General features: G+C 44.6%; 2 protein-coding genes across 3 annotated transcripts; both read left to right on the forward strand.

Moving 5' to 3' along the window:
• The first annotated feature begins 1526 nt into the window (after positions 1 to 1526).
• Positions 1527 to 14446, forward strand: mfsd14ba (major facilitator superfamily domain containing 14Ba). Its single transcript, XM_069723123.1, has 12 exons — positions 1527 to 1835; positions 5214 to 5312; positions 5753 to 5815; positions 6630 to 6757; positions 6855 to 6969; positions 7123 to 7341; positions 7757 to 7870; positions 9638 to 9709; positions 10041 to 10153; positions 10622 to 10719; positions 11393 to 11556; positions 11968 to 14446. Exons 1-12 carry the CDS (start codon positions 1761 to 1763, stop codon positions 12238 to 12240), a joined length of 1533 nt encoding a protein of 510 aa, XP_069579224.1. The 5' UTR covers positions 1527 to 1760; the 3' UTR covers positions 12241 to 14446.
• Positions 14447 to 15049: 603 nt separating this feature from the next.
• Positions 15050 to 22576, forward strand: LOC138635584 (uncharacterized). Of its 2 annotated transcripts, none has more exons than XM_069723126.1 (7): positions 15050 to 15139; positions 16104 to 16244; positions 16342 to 16677; positions 16803 to 16916; positions 18488 to 18964; positions 19464 to 19580; positions 20155 to 22576. In XM_069723126.1, exons 1-7 carry the CDS (start codon positions 15058 to 15060, stop codon positions 20724 to 20726), a joined length of 1839 nt encoding a protein of 612 aa, XP_069579227.1. In that variant the 5' UTR covers positions 15050 to 15057; the 3' UTR covers positions 20727 to 22576. The 2 variants fall into 2 exon arrangements, with proteins under 2 accessions (XP_069579227.1, XP_069579228.1); XM_069723127.1 differs by having other exon boundaries at positions 16104 to 16223; positions 16336 to 16677.
• Positions 22577 to 22712: the final 136 nt, after the last annotated feature.

Below are 22712 nucleotides of genomic sequence, written 5' to 3' on the forward strand. Positions count from 1 at the left end.
CACACACACACACACACACACACACACACACACACACACACACACACACACACACACACACACACACACACACACACACACACTCTAACACACTCCCACCACAGCCACCTACACGTGATCTCTGCGTGTGTTCACCTCCGTCTGTCACCACTGTCCAACCCACCGGGTCACATCCGCTCTTTCAAAATAATAAAAACATGTTGGAGATTTGTGAATAGAAGTGTTGAGATTTTTGGAAATCTCATTTATTAGAATAAATCATGTTTTTGTAGTTAATTCTTGATATTTAATGTGAAATAAAAGCTGTTTTCCAGTGGTTTGATGCAGTGTTTTTAAAGTTAAAGTCATTTTTTTGTGAAGGCAGGATTGTTGTCTTTCCGGTTTTGTGCTGTTTGTGTTGAACTGGACCAACGAGAGTCGGGCTCTGCTGAAGAGATGCTGTCACCACCTCTTATCACTCCGTTTCTCCTCAGTCACTCTCATCTTCACGGTTTTATTAAATCAGATGTTTCTGCCCCCTTCTCCTCCCCCTCCTCCCCCTCCTGGCCTGTCAGGTTCCGGACGGGTCCAGGTCTTTAAAACGCCTTAACGAACCGAACCGGACTGCATTGATTACCGATTACGTCAAGTTCATTTGATTAAATAGGAAAAGGAGCGATTTGACTTTCAAAATAAATGTCAAGAATTAAAAACAAACTATTTAATTCAGGTTATCAGCTAAATTACAACCATTGTTTTTACTTTGACGGTCCACGTCATGTTGTATTTGGTCAAAGAAGTTTAGGCGGTAAGAAAAAAAAAGTATGACCAAATAGAAAAAAAATGAAATCCTCAAATTAAGATTTTATATGACGCTGAATTTTGTTATTCTCATAGATTTAACATTTACCATGAAAATATATACAAATAACTGAGAACTCGGTTTCTCTCACCAAAAATATTGGTATTAAGCGATATGTGTTGTTTGATCAAGAAAATAACAATTCTGTTTAAATCATTAATGTAGAACAAAGGGCAATATTTGGTGTCTCATTTTTACAAAGTGGTAATGTTTTGGTAGTAAATCCAAACTAATGTGAGTTCCCTATTTTTTTTACTTTTTTTTTTTTACTTTGTTGAACAAGATATAGATTTACAAACAATGCAGACAACTCCTCATTATATTGTTCAGTACGTAACTAAGTCACCAGCATAATAAATAACAGAAATAAAACAGATAAATACAAATAGAGGGATTTAGCTCTATAAGTTCCCTTGATGTAAAACTCTCATGGGAAAAAAAAAAAAAAAGAGACACAAACAAAAAATAGCATATTATTCCTCAGTTGGACAGTTATGTTACTCTTTTTAGTATTAATAAGTTTGACAGTCTTCACATAATCTTTGAATTCACCCAGAAATCCAGTTCCCTCCAAAAACCACACCTTAAAGCCTGTGACGGCTGTGCTGAGCAGCCTCTCCGAACAGGACGCTTTTGTTCTGAAAAGCTCAGCTGAACCGGAAGTGTCCTCCTGCGTCACTTCAGCTTGACGGTGTCGGTGAGCTCATCGGCAGGCGAGCAGCGGACCGTCGGTGTGAACCGGACAGCGGATCAACCGGAGACATCGTGGACATATCTGTCACGGTTCCTGTCCTCGCTCTCACCGTTAGCACGGATTAGCCTCTTCGGGGCTAAATAAGGAGGAATCCTGGAAGCAGCCGAAGAACCGCGGATATCTACGCGGCATGGATGCTTCGTGACCCGCGGCAGGTGCGAGGAGATGGCGGGGGAGCCGCCGGCGACCACCGGCCGAGTGGTGCTGGTCAAGAAGATCATCATGAAGGACGGAGCTGCGGTGGGTGGACGACCCGCCATTTTACTCTTCTTCTATTATTCATTGATAAACACGCGTTAATCCGGGAGGGTTTTAATCACAATTCATCGGCTGCTTGTTATTCTGCGGGTTTTTATATTTAACACACCGCGCAAACACAAGCCCTTCGTTGGTACAAGCGTTATTTCTGTAAATAAATCATTAAATAGGCTCCATAAAGGAATAAATAACGTTCATATAGGCTATGACATAAGAGGGTCTAACAGCTCGTGACGTATACGACTCGTTTACCGAAATCAAAGCAGCTGTTGTTTGTTTTCTCACCAGAATAACAAACGAACCGGTTTAACCGAACATCTGCTTAAAAACACGTCAAACCTCCTGTGGAGACGAAACGTCACGAGGTTAGAAATAGAAATGATGAACTGTTACAGGTAAAAATGACGAGTAAAAGAAATGAGGAGCCGAGTCGGGCCGAGCCGAGCCGAGCCGAGCCGAACAGGGCTGCTCCAAAATGGCTGGAGGTGAGTGGGCTGTAATGGAGACGCGGCGGAGCGGCCTTAATGCGGCCCGCAGACGGCCCGGCTTAGTGCGCCGCTGATGGGGCTCCGTGATCTGTTACGTAACGGGGCTCTGCCTGAAATCCACCCGGGCCAGAGGCACCGCACTCCGGCGTCCATCTTAACATCCCGCACGGGGAACCACCTCATCCACAACACCCCGAACCACCGCCGCAGCAGATGACTGTCTGGTGGGGATAAAATGGCAGAGCAAAGAAATTAAAATGGCCTTCATCTCAAACTGGAGATGTTGATGTTCTCTGTTTTAACCCTGGAAACTGAACATCTTTGGAGGACATCACCAACACCTCTCAGTTTCAACATTTTATTCTATTTTTTTTAATTCAATATGGGTTCATGGTCATCACATTCGCTTTTTATTTACATTTATTCACATACAAATATGTGATACTTAATTTGATTATAATGGATGCATCGTTGTAGTTGAAGTTTCGAATTTGTATTGATTCAATAACATCAGTGTCACTGACTCCATGTTATAAAGCTGCTATTTACTCTCTAATTAACATTATTGATGAGGTGGAAATAATAATGATCTGAATTAATGGACATTTAAAAAAAAACAACAATGGCAATTACTAATTTAATTGTCTTTTTTTCCTTTGGTTCATTTCACTTTGACCTCCAACCTTTTTGCTGCAAATCTGACAAATGGCCTCTTTTAAATGACACGAAGGACGTCACCAGAAGAACATGAGTCAAACTTTCCTGTTAGTTTCATGTAGCTGGTTTTTAAACAGATGAATGGAAACGATTCAGAGGATTTTGCAAAACGACTGCAGTCAGCTAAATGAAGACGTTTCATCAGACTGGCAGTTGTGTCGTCTCTGTGCCGGTGAGGAGGCCATCAGGCAGCTCTTTATTGCCCCGTCCGTCCACAGCCCTGCGCTCACCTCTGGTCCAGAGCGCTGGGTGACGACTGAAGGAATAAGATGACGAGCTGGAGGAAGTCGAGAAGAAACGCAGCATTTCATTAGGAACAGTTTGTCCCAGCTATTGTTGGCCAGAGAAAACCAGCTGAGGGCTTTTAGGTGTAAATGAAGCCATTATTGGCACATATAAACATAAAAGTCATTCAAATTCTGTTTATTGCTATTAATTTGATCAACTAATCATTACAGATGCAGAACAATCAATATAAAAATGTCACTTTTCTCCTGATTCAGATGAACTTCATAGAAAAGACAATTGTGTCAGGTGTTAAAGGTGAAGGAGATCTGAACCCCCGTAATAATGTTCTTTTACTGTCATTAAAATTATGAGCACAGAAGAGCAGCAAAGAGTAACTCATGATCTAAATAGTCCAAATCTGTGTTAGTGGAACCTGCTGTTATTAAGCTAAAGATAGAAAATGGTCCAGTTCAGCAGCTAAATCCTGTGTTTCTGTGTCGGTGGGCCGGTCCTGGTTTCATGAGGCGCTCCAGTTTTAGTACTCGCTCGGTTTTAATCGACCAGGACGACATTAACTGCATTAGAAGACGGCTTTATGTCATCGTCTGCTCTTATAAACACGCCTCTGTGCCTGGTAACTGTAAAATATATCATTTGATGAATTCACTTCATCCCTTCTGCAAAATCTGTGTTTACCGTCTTTGTATTCCTGATCTTAAATTTCTGTCAACATTTAAATGTGTTGCATGGTGGGTCCAATCCTCAGCATCCCTTTTTTGACTGGTACATGACGGACGATTTCATTGGCTGATATCGACCTATTACAGACATGTCGGTATCAGCATCGACGTTGGCTGATATGAAAACCATTTTTAACAGAACAATGCAGAAACGGATGTTTCAGATCCATTAAAATTTCTTCTGTATGTGTTTTTTAATACCTACTCAAATTTAATACAAATAACTTTGACAGTGTATTTATGTATTAAGAATATCGGCCAATATGAAAACCTTTTTTACAGAACATAATGCAGATGCTTCAGATGAAGTAGAAGTTCTTCTATTTCTGTTTTTTTTTAAATAGCTATTCATAATTATGAAATGTAATAAAAACGATTAAATGATCACGTGTATTTGGATAGTAAGAATATTGCAAATAAACCGGTAACATCGGTATTGGCATCTCTCCCAATAAAGGTCAGGCTCTGAGGCTGTTGGTGAGCCAACGTCGGTCGTGTGTTTGAAGAAGGATCGTCGTGTTTTTATTTGTTCACAGGGACAGGAAATCTTTGGTCTGTACGAGTGAAAAAAAGGCAGCTTTTGTTGTGGTGATTAGATTATTCACTAAATAAGATGCAGACTGGGTTGGTGGAGAATTTACGGTGGTTTTCAGGAGATCTCGGGTCAAACCCTCATTTTATAATGGGGACCATCATTTTTCCATTTTGTAAAATTACACATTTGGAGGGCAAGAAGCATGAAGATTTATTTAGATTTGTGCAAATAAATTTGGGCTTGATGTGGAAATACTTTTGTACAATACAGTTGAAGCCTGACGGAGGATTTACGAAGTGCTCATCTGGGATGAAATGGATCAGAACTTAAACGTTTACAGAAACCAGGATTCTTCAGGATCCCAGAATGAAAAAACCTCCAGAAATACTGGATCCTCCATAAATTCCCATAATGCATCGTTTAAACTCTGTAATCTCAGTTTGTAAAGCCGACTCGGATAACGCCGATGATGTCACAGTGATGTCATCAGGGTTGTTACTGCACTTTAAAACGAGCCACAGAGGACGTGTGACTGCTAAGATGATAATTAAAGTGATGTTTGTGGTTGACACTGATGGAGTTACCTTTTATCTAGAAGTGAAGCACATTAAAAGGCATGTTGTGATTTTAACGTGTTTGTTGTTTTGTTCAGCTGCAGCAGGGTATCGGCCGGCCCAGCGTCTACCACGCCGTGGTGGTGATCTTCCTGGAGTTCTTCGCCTGGGGTTTGCTCACCACGCCGATGCTCACGGTGAGTAACGCCGCGTGGAGGCGGGAAGACGGCGTCCACGTCCGAGCAGCTCACCGGGTTCACGCAGACAAATAGTGCTGGCTGGGGATCAGAGGAGACGCAACACGATGATGAGATTCGTCATAGCAGCGCCGTCGTTATGGAAACAACATCCGTGTCCTGTTTGATAGAAGTGCTTTTCTCTCGATCAGCACATAAAAAAAGTTCTAGTTTACTGAATGTTTCCTGATTTTAATCCTCAGTTTCTTCACTTTGTGGTATTTTTTTTAGATAAAATTGTTGTGCAAGTTGTCAGTAAGTTAAACAGCTTAAAGTCTCTTTATTACAGGAGTGGATTCTGGTCCCAGTCACTGTATAGGTTCATATTTTTTCAGTGTTTTGTTTTGCTCATATTGTGAAATATGTGTAGATTTTATTCATGTTGTTTTTTTGTATTGCAGGTTTTACACGAAACATTTCCTCAGCACACATTCCTGATGAACGGACTCATTCAGGGTGTGAAGGTAAGAACTGCTTTAGTCACTCGTACTTTAGATATTGATAGATTTTGAGAGTATTATAATGTCATATTTTATAAAACATAATCAGGCAGTCCATCTGGGAAATTTTGCGATCGCAATAATTAATGCAATTTCCAGCAATCACCACAATTTTTGCTGGAGTTTGCAATTTTTCCACAAAAAACATCAACAGAAGCTCTGCTGAAAGTATTACAACATAAAGTCGGCTTTCAAAATAAAACTCACTTCAAAACAACTCAGTAACAACCAGCACGTCTCACTAATCGTAAAAAATGGAATACTGATTGTTAAATTAGATTCATACGCACTTCATGTTGCAGGAGACTGTTCTGTGTTTGTTTCATCCAGCAGGTCTATGTGTTGAATGAACATGAATTAAACAGCATCTAAAGCTCTTATTTTGACAGCTTTTTTTGTTAAAAAAAAAAAAATTGCTATTTTTTTTCCTCAACTTGGAATCTTTTCCAATTTCCGCAATTTTACTCCAAAATTCCACAAATTCCGTCGCAATTTTTGAGAAAATCATCCTTAAAATCAAACATTCAGATCGCAAAAATCACAAAACAATTCCACAGAAGTTGAAGATGCAAAACGGTCATTTTAAAAAGATTTGTCCAGATCTGCGCCTGATAAAAAGATTCACGTCTTTAAAACCTCATCACCCCGACGACATAATCAGGTTTATTTTCACTAAACTGATGTTCATGTTGTGAATAAAAGATAAAACATCTCCTGCTTAGTTTTTTTTTTACATCGGTGAGGTTTCATGTCGTCACTGACTCCTCTTCCTGTCCAGGGTCTGCTGTCGTTCATGTCTGCGCCTCTGATTGGTGCGTTGTCGGACGTCTGGGGGAGGCGGTCCTTCCTGCTGGTCACCGTCTTCTTCACCTGCGCTCCGATCCCTCTGATGAGGCTCAGCCCCTGGTAGGACTCGGCGCTCTGTGTCGTAGAAACGGTCGTTCACAGGACGGTTTGAGTCGCTCGAGGAAACTAAAGCTGTTATTCTCCGCTCGTCCTCTAGGTGGTACTTCGCCATGATCTCCATGTCTGGAGCTTTCTCCGTCACCTTCTCCGTCATCTTCGCCTACGTCGCCGATGTGACGGACGAGAGGGAGAGGAGTACCGCCTACGGCCTGGTGAGAACTGCTCCGTCTCAGAGTTCAGACACAAGACATGCAGTGAATATGAGCGTTGAACACCGTGATGAGCGGACGGCGGCGTTCAACGCTCCGTGAAGTGGGTTTTTCCCTCCTCTGATTTTCCTCCCTCGTGTCGTCCTCTCTCGTCAGGTGTCGGCCACCTTCGCCGCCAGCCTGGTGACGAGTCCGGCCATCGGGGCGTACCTGTCGGCCTGGTACGGGGACAACCTGGTGGTCCTGTTGGCCACGCTGATCGCTCTGGCCGACATCTGCTTCATCCTGCTGGCGGTGCCCGAGTCGCTGCCGGACAAGATGAGGCTCAACACCTGGGGGGCGCCGATATCCTGGGAGCAGGCCGACCCCTTCACCGTCAGTAATCATTCTGGTTCTGAGTCTTCTATGTTTGTATGTAGAGAGGAGACGTTGGTGAAGACATGTCAGTGTTCCTATTATCAATCAGTCCCTCCAGGATGCTCAATGACGTCCAAGTCATTTCTGGAGTTTTAATTGAGGTTTTATTGCTTATAATTGTGGGAATTAGAAAAAATTGCAAGTTGAGAAAGAGCATCAGCTGATCAAGGAATAAATATGAAATCACTTCCTGTGATAATAATCATGCATCATGCAGACAGTCTGTGACTGTAATATAGAAACATACAACAGATGAGTTCGAAGAACTTCACAGACCGTAAACTTTCACTCCTCGAAGACTAACTGATGGTCTGACAGCTCTGTTGTTGTCTGTCTGTCTGTCTGTCTGTCTGTCTGTCTGTCCATCCTTCAGTCTCTGAGGAAGGTGGGTCAGGACCCCACCGTCCTCCTCATCTGTATCACTGTGTTCCTGTCCTACCTGCCCGAGGCCGGACAGTACTCCAGCTTCTTCCTCTATCTGAGACAGGTGAGACACGCCGCTGCCTGATGCACCCAGAACACCCCAGAACACCCAAAACACCCTCAGAACACCCTCAGTACACCCCAAAACACCCTCAGTACACCCCAAAACACCCTCAGTACACCCCAAAACACCCTCAGTACACCCCAAAACACCCTCAGTACACCCCAAAACACCCTCAGTACACCCCAAAACACCCTCAGAACACACCCAGAAAACCCAGAACACTCTCAGTACACCCACAGAACACCCCCAGAACATCCTCAGAACACACCCAGAACATGCTCAGAACACACCCAGAACACCCCCAGAACACCATCAGAACACACCCAGAACACCATCAGAACACACCCAGAACACACCCAGAACACCCTCAGAACACCCTCAGAACACACCCAGAACATCCTCAGAACACATCCAGAACACACCCAGAACACATCCAGAACACCCAGAACACATCCAGAACACCCTCAGAACACACCCAGAACATCCTCAGAACACACCCAGAACACACCCAGAACATCCTCAGAACACACCCAGAACACCCTCAGAACACACCCAGAACACCCTCAGAACACAACCAGAACACCCTCAAAACACACCCAGAACACCCTCAGAACACACCCAGAACACCCTCAGAACACACCCAGAACACCCTCAGAACACAACCAGAACACCCTCAGAACACCCTCAGATCACACCCAGAACACATCCAGAACACAACCAGAACACCCTCAGAACACCCTCAGAACACAACCAGAACACCCTCAGAACACATCCAGAACACACCCAGAACATCCTCAGAGCACACCCAGAACACCCTCAGAACACACCCAGAACACACCCAGAACACCCAGAACACATCCAGAACACCCAGAACACACCTAGAACACACCCAGAACACATCCAGAACACACCCAGAACACATCAGAACACCCAGAACACACCCAGAACACACCCAGAACACCCAGAACACACCCAGAACACACCCAGAACACCCAGAACACACCCAGAACACCCTCAGAACACCCTCAGAACACCCTCATAACACACCCAGAACACACCCAGAACACATCCAGAACACACCCAGAACACACCCAGAACACATCCAGAACACCCAGAACACATCCAGAACACACCCAGAACACACCCAGAACACCCTCATAACACACCCAGAACACCCTCAGAACACCCTCAGAACACACCCAGAACACACCCAGAACACACCCAGAACACACCCAGAACACATCCAGAACACACCCAGAACACATCCAGAACACCCAGAACACACCCAGAACACCCAGAACACACCCAGAACACACCCAAAACACCCAGAACACATCCAGAACACCCTCAGAACACACCCAGAACACACCCAGAACACACCCAGAACACACCCAGAACACATCCAGAACACACCCAGAACACATCCAGAACACCCTCAGAACACCCTCAGAACACACCCAGAACACCCTCATAACACACCCAGAACACCCTCAGAACACCCTCAGAACACACCCAGAACACATCCAGAACATCCAGAACACCCAGAACACACCCAGAACACATCCAGAACATCCAGAACACCCAGAACACACCCAGAACACATCCAGAACACCCAGAACACACCCAGAACACACCAACACCAGCTGCTTTCTTACCTATTGGAGCACTCTCTTTGTATTTTCAACCTTAAAAACATTCTTCAAGTGTATTTTACACATTAAAACAATATTGTTGTAATATAATAATCCTTTGTGTGTCTCCCTCCAGGTCATAAACTTCTCCTCCACAACCATCGCGGTGTTCATCGGGGTGGTGGGCATCCTCTCCATCATAGCGCAGGTAAAACAACCTCATGATTGGACGTGTTGTTAGAAACTACATGTGTTTTCTGTTTTGAGCTGATAACAAGCTGGATGGTCCCTCTCCTCTTTAACCTGTAGGAAGCAGTGTCCATGATTTCCAAACAGAATCTCAGATTGTGATCCATCAGACCTCAGGACAGTTTTCCACTTCACCTCAGTAGTTTAAAAACCCCTCTGGTCGACCTCTGATACTCACTGTGGCTCAGTGAAAACAGTTGAAGTCTAACTGGACGCCACTCAGACTTCTTATGTTTGTTTTACAATAAAAGCTGAATTATATCAATTCTTCTTGTCCTCTCTGTCCTCAGACTCTCCTTCTCACGCTGCTGATGAGAACTCTGGGTAATAAGAACACGGTTCTGTTGGGCCTCGGCTTCCAGATCCTTCAGCTGGCCTGGTACGGCTTCGGATCGGAGCCATGGTGAGACCTGTGTGTGTGTGTGTGTGTGTGTGTGTGTGTGTGTGTGTGTGTGTGTGTGTGTGTGTGTGTGTGTGTGTGTGTGTGTGTGTGTGTGTGTGTGTGTGTGTGTGTGTGTGTGTCGCTGTTTAATGATGTCATCTTGTTGTGTGTGTGTGGACAAACCAACCAACTGGTGTGTGTGTGTGTGTGTGTGTGTGTGTGTGTGTGTGTGTGTGTGTGTGTGTGTGTGTGTGTGTGTGTGTGTGTGTGTGTGTGTGTGTGTGTGTGTGTGTGTGTGTGTGTGTGTGTGTCGCTGTTTAATGATGTCATCTTGTTGCATCTGAAATGGTTTATTGGCACTCGATTTGAAAATGACTCTGGACAAACCAACCAACTGGTGTGTGTGTGTGTGTGTGTGTGTGTGTGTGTGTGTGTGTGTGTGTGTGTGTGTGTGTGTGTGTGTGTGTGTGTGTGTGTGTGTTCTAACAGGATGATTTGGGCAGCTGGTGCTGTAGCAGCGATGTCCTCCATCACCTTCCCAGCTGTCTCTGCTCTGGTGTCACAGTCTGCTGATCCTGATAAACAAGGTGACAAAGAAAGTGTATCCTCTTCCCTTTGTCCTCTACCGTCCTCTACTGTCCTCTACGTCTTCTACTGTACTCTACCGTCCTCTGCTGTCCTTTACCGTCTTCTACTGTCTTCTACTGTTCTCTACTGTTCTCTACCATCTTATACTGTACTCTACCGTCCTCTATTGTCCTCTGCCGTCCTCTACCATCCCCTACTGTCCTCTACTGTCTTCTGACGTCCTCTACCATCTTCTGCTGTCCTCTACCGTCCCCTACTGTCCTCTACCATCTTCTGCCGTCCTCTACTTTCCTCTGCCGTCCTATGCTGTCTTCTGCTGTCCTCTACCGTCTTCTACTGTCCTCTACTGTTCTCTACCATCTTCTACTATACTCTACCGTCCTCTATTGTCCTCTGCCGTCCTCTGCCATCCCCTACTGTCCTCTACTGTCCTCTACAATTTTCTGCTGTCCTCTACCGTCCCCTACTGTCCTCTGCCGTCCTCTACTGTCCCCTACTGTCTTCTGCCGTGTTCTACCGTCTTCTGCCGTCCTCTACTGTCCTCCACTGTCTTCTGCTGTCCTCTGCCGTCCTCTGCCGTCCTGTACTGTCCTCTCCCCTCCTCTCCGCTCCCCTCCCTTCCTCCTCCTCCTCCTCCTCATCATGTCTCCCCTGTGTCCTCCTGTCCTCCAGGTGTGGTCCAGGGGATGATCACGGGGATCCGAGGTCTGTGTAACGGTTTGGGTCCAGCTCTGTACGGGTTTGTGTTCTTCCTGTTCAACGTGGAGCTGAACACCGTGGACCCGATCCAGGGCGACTTCAACATCGACCCGCTGCCTCTGCAGAGTCCCACCGAGGTACGAACTCTGCTCCTGACACTCGTCACAACGTTCAACTTCTACTGTACAGCGTGCAGAATAAAATGCATGATATAATAGGATGGCATCCCTATCTTTGCATTACTTCCACCTGATTATTAAATTAAGAGATTAGAGATACAGCCAATCAAATGGATTCATTTTAAACCATATTTGTAGAAGACGGGAAGTCGCTGCCCGACGGCTGGCCGCCTGTTCAGTTTCCGAAAGAACTCCGAACTGTGATGTTTGCTCTCCACACGATGAAATCACAAATGCGCTCAGATCCGTGCGCTGCGCCTTCGAGCTCTTTTTATTATTCTTATTATTCTTATTATTATTCTTATTCTTATTTTGTATCCTGTTGCGCAGCAGCTGAAATAAACTGAACTCTCTCTTCTTGTGTGTCAGCGAGCGCTCATCCCCGGGCCGCCCTTCCTGCTGGGAGCGTGCACCGTGGTCATCGCCTTCATCGTCGCTCTCTTCATACCTGAGAAAGCCTCCTGCTCCTCCTCTGCCTCCCAGCTGTCACTCAGTGACAAGCCCCGCCCCGATAGCAAAGAGTCGATGTCCTCACTGGCCGGCATCCACATCAACACGCCCCTGCCGGGCAGCGACGAGGAGGGACCTCCCGCCGCCAGCGACGAGGACTTCGAGCCGCTGCTGCAGGACAGTGTTGTTTGATGGCGCCAACACCGTCATATTTTGTTTCCCACATGGTGGGACTAAGTGTACTCTTATTGTCAGAAGATTGTGTGATTGACAGCATCGTCTCCCCGAAGGCGGGACCAACAGCGACGTCTTCTGACCAACGAGGATGTTTCTTTAACGAGGCGCTGGGGAGCTGCAGAAAAGCTGTCATCAAGTCAAAGTCAAAGACGATTATTTGATTGACAGGAGGAGGGTTTGGCCAACAGGGATGCTGCAGTTTTAATGGAAACCATTGTTTGATTGACATCCGGACCGGCTCCATTTTTTTTTAATGGCAGGCTGGTTTTGGGATAAAAGGAGAAGAGAATTGATTTGGAGGTTTTCATGGAGGGATTTTTTTGCTCATCTGTAAGCTTGAATTTGTTGATTGTTTTTGTGATAAACCAGAAAAGGTGTTTTTACCTTTAGCTTTATCATTTCGAAGCCGTATTTTAATGCTGTGTTTTATTTGGTTACTGTACAAAGGAAACATGTCTGCTACATATTTATGGCAGCCAAAACATCAGTGTTGATTTATACTCTTTTATTTTGTTGTTCTTGTTGTTGAATAATTTTTTTTAATGATTTTCTTTTTGGAAGAATGAAGGGATTTTTATTCTTTTACAGTGTACAGTATCTGCAATGTGCTATTGATGCTTATAAAACGTAAAAAATGTGACAGGCTGAGAGATGAGTCAACCATCTGTAATCCAACGTGACAAAATATCACTTTTTATCTTATGATAACTTTCATTTAAGCATTATATTTCGAACTGGACAGAAGAGAATGGCTCAGGCTGGTAAAACGTCCAAAACTGACAAAATCTTGAATGAAACCAAAATGAAATGAAGTCAACAGAAGCACCTCACTGGATAGTTTTAACTATGTCCCCCATTGGTCACTCTACCTCAGATCAGCGTGATATTTTTTCGTTTTTTAGATCATAATCAACCTGGATTTTTGTTATTTTCTGTCACTTGCATTTTATTTTTTATATCAAAGTCACTTTATAAAAGTGCTGCTGGCTGCTGGCGGTGTGAAACCATCACGGCTGCAACTCTGCTGTTCGTCCTGTCGGCACCATCGGGCGGTTCTGTCGAGTGAAGGTCACCGGGCCTCCGGCTCCTGGTCGCACGGTGTTGCAGATACGAGGTTTCTCCCCGCCAGCAGAGGTTTTTCCTGTGAATGAACTTATACTTGAAGCACCAGACAGAGATTTTATGAGAGCTTTAGAGAAGATTTAGAAACATATGCTGGCACAGAGTGTACATAGTTACTTATTCTATGACCTTACAATGTAAATGTACACGTGAATGATGTAACGGTTTGTATATAATGCAGGTGAAGCGTAGGATTGGCTCGTTTGTTGTGGTTGACATGGAGGTTTTTCCTTCAGGTTGGTGTAGCTCAGTGGCACCGGCACAGTCTCGGTTGGGGGTTCAATTCCCCCGTGTGCAGCTAAACACTCATATGAGACCAACAATCATTTACCTTGTTCGCTCCGATTAGACCACGAGACACAAAGTTGAACCTTCTTCTGTTGATTACAGCTGCTCACAGACACACTCGTATCCTGGCTGTCGGTCTTATTCTGTGGTATTTTTTTTTAATGAAATTCAATGGTGCTGGATTAAAATAACAGATTAATTAAACACTAAACTTTATTTCAGGATGAATCCTGATCCAGTTTTCTGTAGCAAAAACTCCCAGAACTCAGACGAGCAGGAGGATATCGGTGTTTCTGTGTTGTATCAGTTTGTTCAGCAGCAGTGGGACCGACTCCCGTGTAAATATTGTACATGAATTGGATGTGTGTACATGTGAAGAAATGAGATGTACATGGGCTTCACTGTAAATACACGTGTGTGTCGTCTTGTCTGGAAGTGTACCAGCCAATTGTTGGTCATTGGAAATTAAAAACAGTACAACACTTTACATCTGAATGTTTTTCTTTCACATTCCAGCTGGTTGCTGTTCTCGGTCACAAAACTGTTTCTCTTGACTGTATATTTATTTTTATTTTCTAGAGTTACTGTATTTTGCCCTGTGAGTTTCAGAGCTCCTGTTGAGGTTGAAGATAACTTTTTATAACTCCAGCTGTGTGTTTTGGGTTTGTTGTCGTGCTGCAGAATAATTTTGGGACCAATCAGACGCCTCCTTGATGACACTGTCATGGACAATTAAAAGGTTTTTTTTTTCTCAGTTTTGTACTTTGTTTTCATTTTGTTTTATGTCCTTTGTCTAGTTATTCGTGCATTCAATACTAATTCAAATTTTGCATAACTATGAACTGTTACTATTATCAATAGAGACACATTTTCACTATTAACTAAATATTAAATCATTTTAAATTATTATATTCTGAATGTAATGTTTGATTTACAGTTGTCAGTTTCACATATTCTCCCCACGAGGCCCGTTAATCGCTGTTCTGGACTTTTCTATTTTATCATGATTGTTTTATTAGCTACTGTTTCCATGGTAAAAGTTTATATAACATCAACTTCCTATGTCAACTTGTTCATAGTTGCAATAAAATAAGACTTTTTAATATCTTTTTATGATATTTTGATACTTTTTAAAAATAAAATTTCAATTTAATCACTAACCTGTAGTGCATTAAATGGATCTGAAATAAAAGTAAAAACGAATGGTGGGGAAAAAATGAACACAAATCGACAGCGACCTCTACTGGGCAATGCGGGTCATTGTTCAAGACAGGCCCGAGAATCGTCCAATCACAACACGGATGCTGGGTCACGTGACCTTGCAGCCGAGTAAGAAGAAGGGGTAAAACGTCAACAACCGTCATGGAGCTGTGTCCGTCGGGCTTCACCGCGGAGCGCTACTGGACGGAGGACAAGGAGCGCGCGCTCATCGCCTTTTTCTCCAGTAAGTCAAACACTCCGCGGGACAAACTTTTCATTTCGTCTTTAAACAGTTTTTGTAAGTTTTCGTCGGTGTGTTGTCGGAAGCTGCAACATTTGTTGAGCAACCGTTGCTAGACGAGAGCGACGAGAAACCGGAACAGCGATGGCGACGAGCAACTGAAGTCAAGTTGTCTGTTAATCTCTCCAAATACATCATTTTGCGTTTTGCCAACTTTTAATCTTCACGTGTAGATTTACATAGATGACATTAACGTTTATTACCTCCTTTAATTTGAATGATTTGGAGATGCAGTGAAGGAGGAAAAGTAAACATGTTTATTTTTTAATTTTTCTGTCTTTAATGTTAACAACAGTTTATATTGTGAAGTTGCAGTAAACGGTTACACCTAACTGTTTGGAGTTGGCTATAATTTAGGAGTAATTTACAATATCATATTTAATGCGAGTCAACTTCATCCTTTTAGTTTTTTTGTTTACTGTTTATATCTTCTTGTTGACCTTATTGACAGCACAGCTGATGGGTGAAATTAACCTCTTAAAGAAATGATGTTGTTTTCCACATCAAAATCCAGTGAACCTTAATAACAACATCTCCATGGAGATCACAGCATCGCTGCTCTGGTTATAAGACCAAGTATTCCTCACCATGTGTATGTCATGTAATCTCTGGACTGTTGTATGTACTTGTGAATTATGAGTACTTCTATTTAAATTATTTAATGTCGTTGCAAACAAGGCCGACTGACATGAATTAATCTGCAGGGTTTGTCTAATAAAGAGTCTGAAGTGTGTTCAGCCTGCAGGAAAGTGATGATAATAATATTTTAGTTTTGCAGCCTGTGACTCTTCCAGACATTCAGGCTGAGGACTGGTCTGAATTTGTAAGAAACTACTGAAACATTTTATCGACAAAAATCCAAATATAATTTAAAAGCCGCGGTGTCTTGCTGTTGTCTTTTTTCCAGAGCACAGCTGTCTGTGGAACCACAAGTCAGAGAGCTACAAGAACCGGCAGCTGCGATGGAAAACGCTGGAACACCTGAGGATGCTGCTGTCGGCTCACCCGCCTCCGGTTCCCTTCACAGGTGAGCCTGCCTCTGCTGGAGGTGCCGGTTACCGGTTACCGGTTCCTGTGGTGGAAACGTGACCAAAGGACGAACGGTGACTTCACACACTGCTCTGGTTTTCTGTCCCCAGTGGAAGACATCAAGAACAAGTTCAAGAACCTCCGGACGACCTTCCAGCGTCAGTACAAGATGGTGAAAGCCAGCAGGACGTCCCACGCCGACGACGTGTTCGTGCCGCAGTGGAAACACTACCAGCAGCTGATGTTCCTGCAGGGCTGCTGGGACGACGACCCGCCGCTCTCACCGCTGACCGGGCCGCCGGAGGACAACCAGCCCGTCTTCACCTCCCCGGGACTCATCATCTCCTTCCTCCCGTCCTCCTCCACCTCCTCCTCCTGCGTCCCCTCCAGCGTCATGGTGAAATGTTACTGGACTGAGGAGAGGGAGCGAGCACTCATATCGTTTTACTCCGGTAAACAGCTTAAGAGGAACACAGAGATTTGAGATGTTTGGACGCTGACTGACGGTCCTGTCCTGTCCTGTCCTATCCTGTCCTATCCTGTCCTATCCTGTCCTGTCCTGTCCTGTCGTGAACAGAGAACAGCTGTCTGTGGAAGAAGAAGTCCGAGAACCACAACAACCGCCAGCTGAGGCTGCGTCTGCTGGAGGTGCTGAGGAGCCAGCTGTCCGACCACGCCGTGTCCTTCTCAGGTGAACGTCACGCCGCGTCCTTCTCGGGTGAACGTCACGCCGCGTCCTTCTCGGGTGAACGTCACGCCGCGTCCTTCTCGGGTGAACGTCACGCCGCGTCCTTCTCGGGTGAACGTCACGCCGCGTCCTTCTCGGGTGAACGTCACGCCGCGTCCTTCTCGGGTGAACGTCACGCCGCGTCCTTCTCGGGTGAACGTCACGCCGCGTCCTTCTCGGGTGAACGTCACGCCGCGTCCTTCTCGGGTGAACGTCACGCCGCGTCCTTCTCGGGTGAACGTCACGCCGTCAGCAGAACACCTGAGTAGCGGTCAGGAGGTGTTGGTTCAATTCCTGCAGAAGCTCAAGAGTACAGCAGCAGCAGGGAGGCAGTATTTGCAGATTCAGAGGTTCGAGGCCAGAAGGTTACAAACTCACTTATTATCAGATAAAACCCAGGAAAGATGTTTCGCTTCTTCTCGTACATAAAACAGCCTGGAGTTGTTTTGTGATTGTTGCCATCAAAAATTTTGATTTTGCAGAGTTTTAATTAGAAAAAAAATTGAGTGGAGGGGAAAAAACCCCGTTTTTTAAGCACTACCTGATGAAGTAATAAATCTGTAATCTCTTCTTGTGATAATAATTCTGGTGCACATCTCAGAAATATTTTAGTTCTGATTTTTTTTTTAATGTATTTATTGAACTTATAGAACCATGGAGATAAAAGCTCCTAAAAGGTCCTAAAAGCTGCGTATGTTTCCAGAACAGACCATCTGTGACTGGAATATAGAAACAACGACTACATCAGTGAAAAAATTCACTTCTTTTTTCTTGAGTTTGTATTAATTATTGCGATCGCAAGATTTTTATTATATTATCCCCCCTGAAACATCTTAGGACCCTGAGGAAGGCTGATGTTAAACCTGTAGGGTTGAACATCACCTGATGTCTGGTGAGACGTTCCCACCCCGGCTGGATGGATGTGTACTGAGCATGCTCAGTGACCAGAGCGCTCGCACCACAACCTTCTGCCAGCCGTGTGTTAGCTGGACGGGGATGACATCATTCATCATGTGACTTTCAATCTGTGATTGGACTGAATGGTGATTCTGATGGTGAAAGGAGTCATTCTGTGGAGGTTGTTCAGTCTTTTTATTTCATGTATCCAGTGTCGACGGGGCTTTTTTAATCACTCTCTCTGGCAGAAGGAGAAATAAAAGTTCTTCACTGCAGGTTTGAGAGTCGCTGCTTTAAAGGAACAGTTCAACACTTTTAAGGCCAGAAATGAACCGATGAAAACCTCTGACTTGTTTAATCCAAACGCAAACATGTACCATGTGATAAAACGGGTGAAGTTCTGTTGTCAGGGCGAGGTTGCCGGGCGTGATGTCATCATGTGTGAAAGCACAACCCAAACCTGTGATCACTCATCGTATCTGACACGGAAATGTTGGGAGGATGGAAACACTGATGTTGGTCAGGAAGCCGTCTGAACGTGTGTTACTGTCCAGAGCAGGCGAAGATGTGACCTTCAGTAGATGTTTGAATCAGCTCCTCTCAGCTCCATCACTGACTCCTGTGTTGCTGTTTTCCAGTTGAAGACATAAAGTGCAAGTTCAAGAACCTGCGGACGGTCTTTAAGCGTGAGTACAAGGCCTCCCAGGCCGGCCGGGCCGCCGACAAACTCCACGTGTCCAAGTGGAAACACTACCAGCAGCTGCTCTTCCTCTGCGAGTCCTGCGACGAGGACGACGGCGCCGGCGACCTGCAGATCCTGACGCCTCAGGAGGACCCGGACGTGGACCGTGGAGACCGGACTCCCTCCTCCACGCTGAGCGGCTTCTCCTCCGGCTCCGCCCACACCAGCAGCATCCAGCTCAACGGCACCTCCGTCTGCAGCCAGAGCGTTCAAACGGGCGCCGACACGCTCCCGGCGTCTCCGTCCGGTTCACCGCCGGACACCAAACCACGGACCAACCCCGCCCCCGTGACGGCAGACAGCCGACTCAGCACGGACCCCCGCTGCCTCTGGAGCGAGGCCAAGGTCCAGCAGCTCATATCGTTTTACTCCGGTAGGTGGCGTCATCACTGGTTATCGCTGCTGTTTCATGTGTTCACTGTGTAGATGGATGATCCCCAGGATGTTTACAGGAGCACACGAAGTTGAAATGATCGTCTGAGGTGAAGATCGACCGATGGAACGACGGTCACAGGTAGTTTAGTTACAGGAGGAAGTCGCCGTGGTCTTCGTCGTACTCTTCGGATTCATGTTATTATATCAGTCCTTCGACAGCAGAACACCACCTGCACACAAGAACCACTGAATGCAGCCGTAGTGAGCGCGAGGCCTCCAGACCTCCTTTTCTAGACCGGTTCCTCTCTGAAAGGAGCAGAAACGCTGCCGTCTGTCGATGGTGCTGCTGGTTGTCTGTAAACCTCAGGATGTTGTGTGAGCGCAGGCAGCATGTGATGAGGGAGTGTTTTGCTGTTTGTATGTATAGTTCACAGTAACATGAGAGGACTAATACAGGAGCGAGAGCTGCGTATCTGAAGGTTCCTCTTTGGTTCCAGAGCACAGCTGTCTGTGGAACCACAAGTCGGAGAACTACAGGAACCGCCTGCTGAGACAGAATCTGCTGGAGACGCTGGGCGGCCTGCTGTCGGACAACGAGCTGCTGCCGTTCACAGGTAACGGGAAGGCTGTGAGTGATGTCACGACAGCATGAATCATTGATTTCAGCGTCATCTGGTTTAATTAGTCATTAGAGACGAGTACTCGGCTGGAACGAGTATAATGTACGTTTGACGAGTATCATCCGAGTAAATGTGTCAATATCCATATTGATGAAGGCTTCTAACAAACACTAGCTGTGTGCACACATCTACACACTGATTTTTTTTTTATGACTAGTCTCACATTTTTACTCACTGTAGCTTAACAATAACAATAAATATAGTAACTTGTATTTAAAAAAAAATGCATTAAACCCATTGCTCTGAATCTCTATTCTGGGGCTGTTCTGTAAATAGTTGCCTAATAAATAATAAGTTTAGCAATTTCTGATCAACCCATATCAATCTCGGGTTTAAATGAACAACTTCCAGTTAGGCCCCTCCCACTTCCAGATCAAGCCCCGCCCCCTCCGATACAGACCATTTATTTGGTTTAACAGATTCCGGTGCACTCTAGTTCAGATTCCTCACATCATCCGCTTCGAGTGTGTTCCCGTCTCGAGGCTAACGGCGTCTGTAATTCCTCCAGTGGAAGACATCAAGACGAAGTTCAGGAACTTGCGAACCATCTTCCAGCGCGAACACAAGGCGGTGAGCTCCAACAAGACGTGCGGCTCGGAGGACTTCTACCTGCCGAAGTGGAAACACTACCTACAGCTGATGTTCCTCTGCGAGTCCTGCGACGAGGACGAGTCGCAGGAGTCCCGCCTCCTCCCCGTCGGTCAGGCCCCTCCCCCCTCGCTGCACTACCGCACCGCCAACCAAACGTCGACCAAACTGAACATTAGGGTGCAGAGCCTGGAAGCCCCGCCCTCGCCCACTCCCCCAGACTCCCAGGACTCCTCCCCCTCCTCCTCCCCCTCCACGTCCTCCTCCCACGCAGACAGCAGAGTGTCGGGCCGGAAGAGATCGAGCCGCCGGGCGACTGCCGGAGAGGTTCTGGACTTCATGAGGACGTTCTGTCAGAACCAGCCGGCGTCGCCGCACGCCGGCTTCCTGAAGTACGTGGAGGAGTGTCTGAACGAGACGCCGCCGGAGAACGTGAAGAAGCTGAAGAAGAAGATCATCGAGACCATCCACGGCGTGACGGAGGAGCTTTAGGGCTCGGATCAATCTTATTTCCAAACGTGGCTCGTTGCAGTTGAAGCGAAGAGAACCGCGTTTGTTTCTGTGCGGCATTTACAACTTCTTGGGTTCTTGTTTTTTGCCCGTTGCTCCACCTGCATTGAAATATTGCTTCTAAACTGCACTTTTTATCATCTTTGCTGGACTTTCAATTTAACGGAACACGTTAACATGCAAGTATTCAGCATGTTGGTATGTTCTGGGCTCGTTCAGCCGTTAACATGATGACAGCACGCAAATGATTTCACCTGCAAACATGAGTGATGAAACATTTAGAAGTGCAGGACGCGAACACAAGCAACTCGCCAAAGGTCGCACAGCGCCAACTGTCCTCAACTGTCCTCAACTGTCCTCAACTGCTGTTTCACGAAATACTTTTTTTTATTTATTGTGGAATTTTACCAAAAGACATTGTTAGTAATTTAAAACGTGTGCCATCGTCATCAGAAGAGTTTTCACAAAACAACCAAATTACATGACATTCACTATTTTCAACATACAGCTGAGTTCAATCTGACGGTGGTAATAATACAAATAATAAACTTCATTTGTAGAGCAGCTTTCATACTAGAAATGCAGCTCAAAGTGCTTCACAGCAAGAAAATGACATTCAGTGTTTCACATAAAAACAGATATAAAGGAACATTTAGAAAGATAGAAATGAGATGAGATGCATGAGAAACAGATAAAATGCATAAAAATAACCACAAATAGAGTTAAAAAAGAGAGAGAGAGAGAGATGTATATCTCGATATCTAGATATATATTGATATAGATATATAGAATTAGATATGTGCTTGATATAGTACCAAAAAAGTGATGAAAGCGGCACATCCACGATGTTCAGGACAGATGTTTGTATGTTCAGACATGTTTGTATGTTCGGGGCTGCAGAGTGAAAATATAAAAGTGAACAAACGTTTTCAACACGTCACCAAAGCAGTGGCTGAAATGTTGATTATGAAGACGTGTCAGAAGGAGCCTGTAAAAATCTTTATTTAACACGCTATGATCATGAAGGATTTTTATAATATATAATATATTAAATATATTAAAAGTCTGAAAATGTAAAAAAAAATTCTCCACTTATTAAAATGTTCAGCTGTAATAAAATGTATAAACTTGTAAATTGTCTTAAAAAAAAAAGTAAAAATGTGCGTCGAGTTTTTTTTTTAATTTTTTTTTTTAAGAAAAATATGTTCTTATTCTGTTAAACATTTTAGTTAAATCAAATTGTTTTGATACAATAAGTCATGTTTTGTTTTTCACCAGCTCTGATTGACAGCTTTTTTTATAAACATGTTTTTTTTAACTTACACATTTGTACAAAAAAGCTTTGTGTTTTTCTTGTTTGCTGTTTGCACACGCTCATTTAAATCGGACTCCGTGCCTTATCACAATAACTGGAATTAATATGTATGTTGTTTTGTTAAATTAAATATAAATTCCTTTTTTTTGTAAAGCCTCAGTCTTCTATTGACTTTGCTGTTAAATCGCAAAATGTGAAATGTGTTGATTTCCAGCGGAATATAATGAAACTGAAAGAGAAGTGAGCTCTTTATCTCAGTGATATTTTCTTCTGGCAAATGGTTGTAATGTTCTTGTGTTCCTCTAGATGGCGATCTCTGATCACACACGGCATCCTCAGCTCCGGCCTTCAGACGTAAATCTGCTTTTCACAGCGTTTCCACGTCTTTAAGTCAGAAACTCTGTGGTCATGTTTTGTAAGCGATCTTAGAAGATGGAGGCTGACCTCTGACCCCGTTAGCTGATACACTTGATGACACTTCCCCGTGTGCTAACACACACACACACACACACACACACACACACACACACACACACACACACACACACACACACATCACACAGTTGAAGCTGCAGGACTGCTGCTTGTCATGTGTGTTATTATTCATGTTGAATAATAATTGTGATTATACAACAAGTTACCAAATAAATAAA

Source organism: Brachyistius frenatus, unplaced genomic scaffold (assembly GCF_029030835.1).
Source record: "Brachyistius frenatus isolate BFR_SWC_R1_liver_20210118 unplaced genomic scaffold, ASM2903083v1 Contig_317, whole genome shotgun sequence".
In the NCBI taxonomy this organism is placed as follows: domain Eukaryota; kingdom Metazoa; phylum Chordata; class Actinopteri; family Embiotocidae; genus Brachyistius; species Brachyistius frenatus.

Coding starts and splice junctions, on each gene's coding strand:
- mfsd14ba (XM_069723123.1), top strand. CDS start 1,761: ATGGCGGGGGAGCCGCCGGCGACCACCGGCCGAGTGGTGCTGGTCAAG. Junction 5,816..6,629: donor GACTCATTCAGGGTGTGAAG/GTAAGAACTGCT, acceptor CTTCCTGTCCAG/GGTCTGCTGTCGTTCATGTC. Junction 10,154..10,621: donor GGCTTCGGATCGGAGCCATG/GTGAGACCTGTG, acceptor GTGTTCTAACAG/GATGATTTGGGCAGCTGGTG.
- LOC138635584 (XM_069723126.1), top strand. CDS start 15,058: ATGGAGCTGTGTCCGTCGGGCTTCACCGCGGAGCGCTACTGGACGGAG. Junction 15,140..16,103: donor GCTCATCGCCTTTTTCTCCA/GTAAGTCAAACA, acceptor TCTTTTTTCCAG/AGCACAGCTGTCTGTGGAAC. Junction 18,965..19,463: donor GCTCATATCGTTTTACTCCG/GTAGGTGGCGTC, acceptor CTTTGGTTCCAG/AGCACAGCTGTCTGTGGAAC.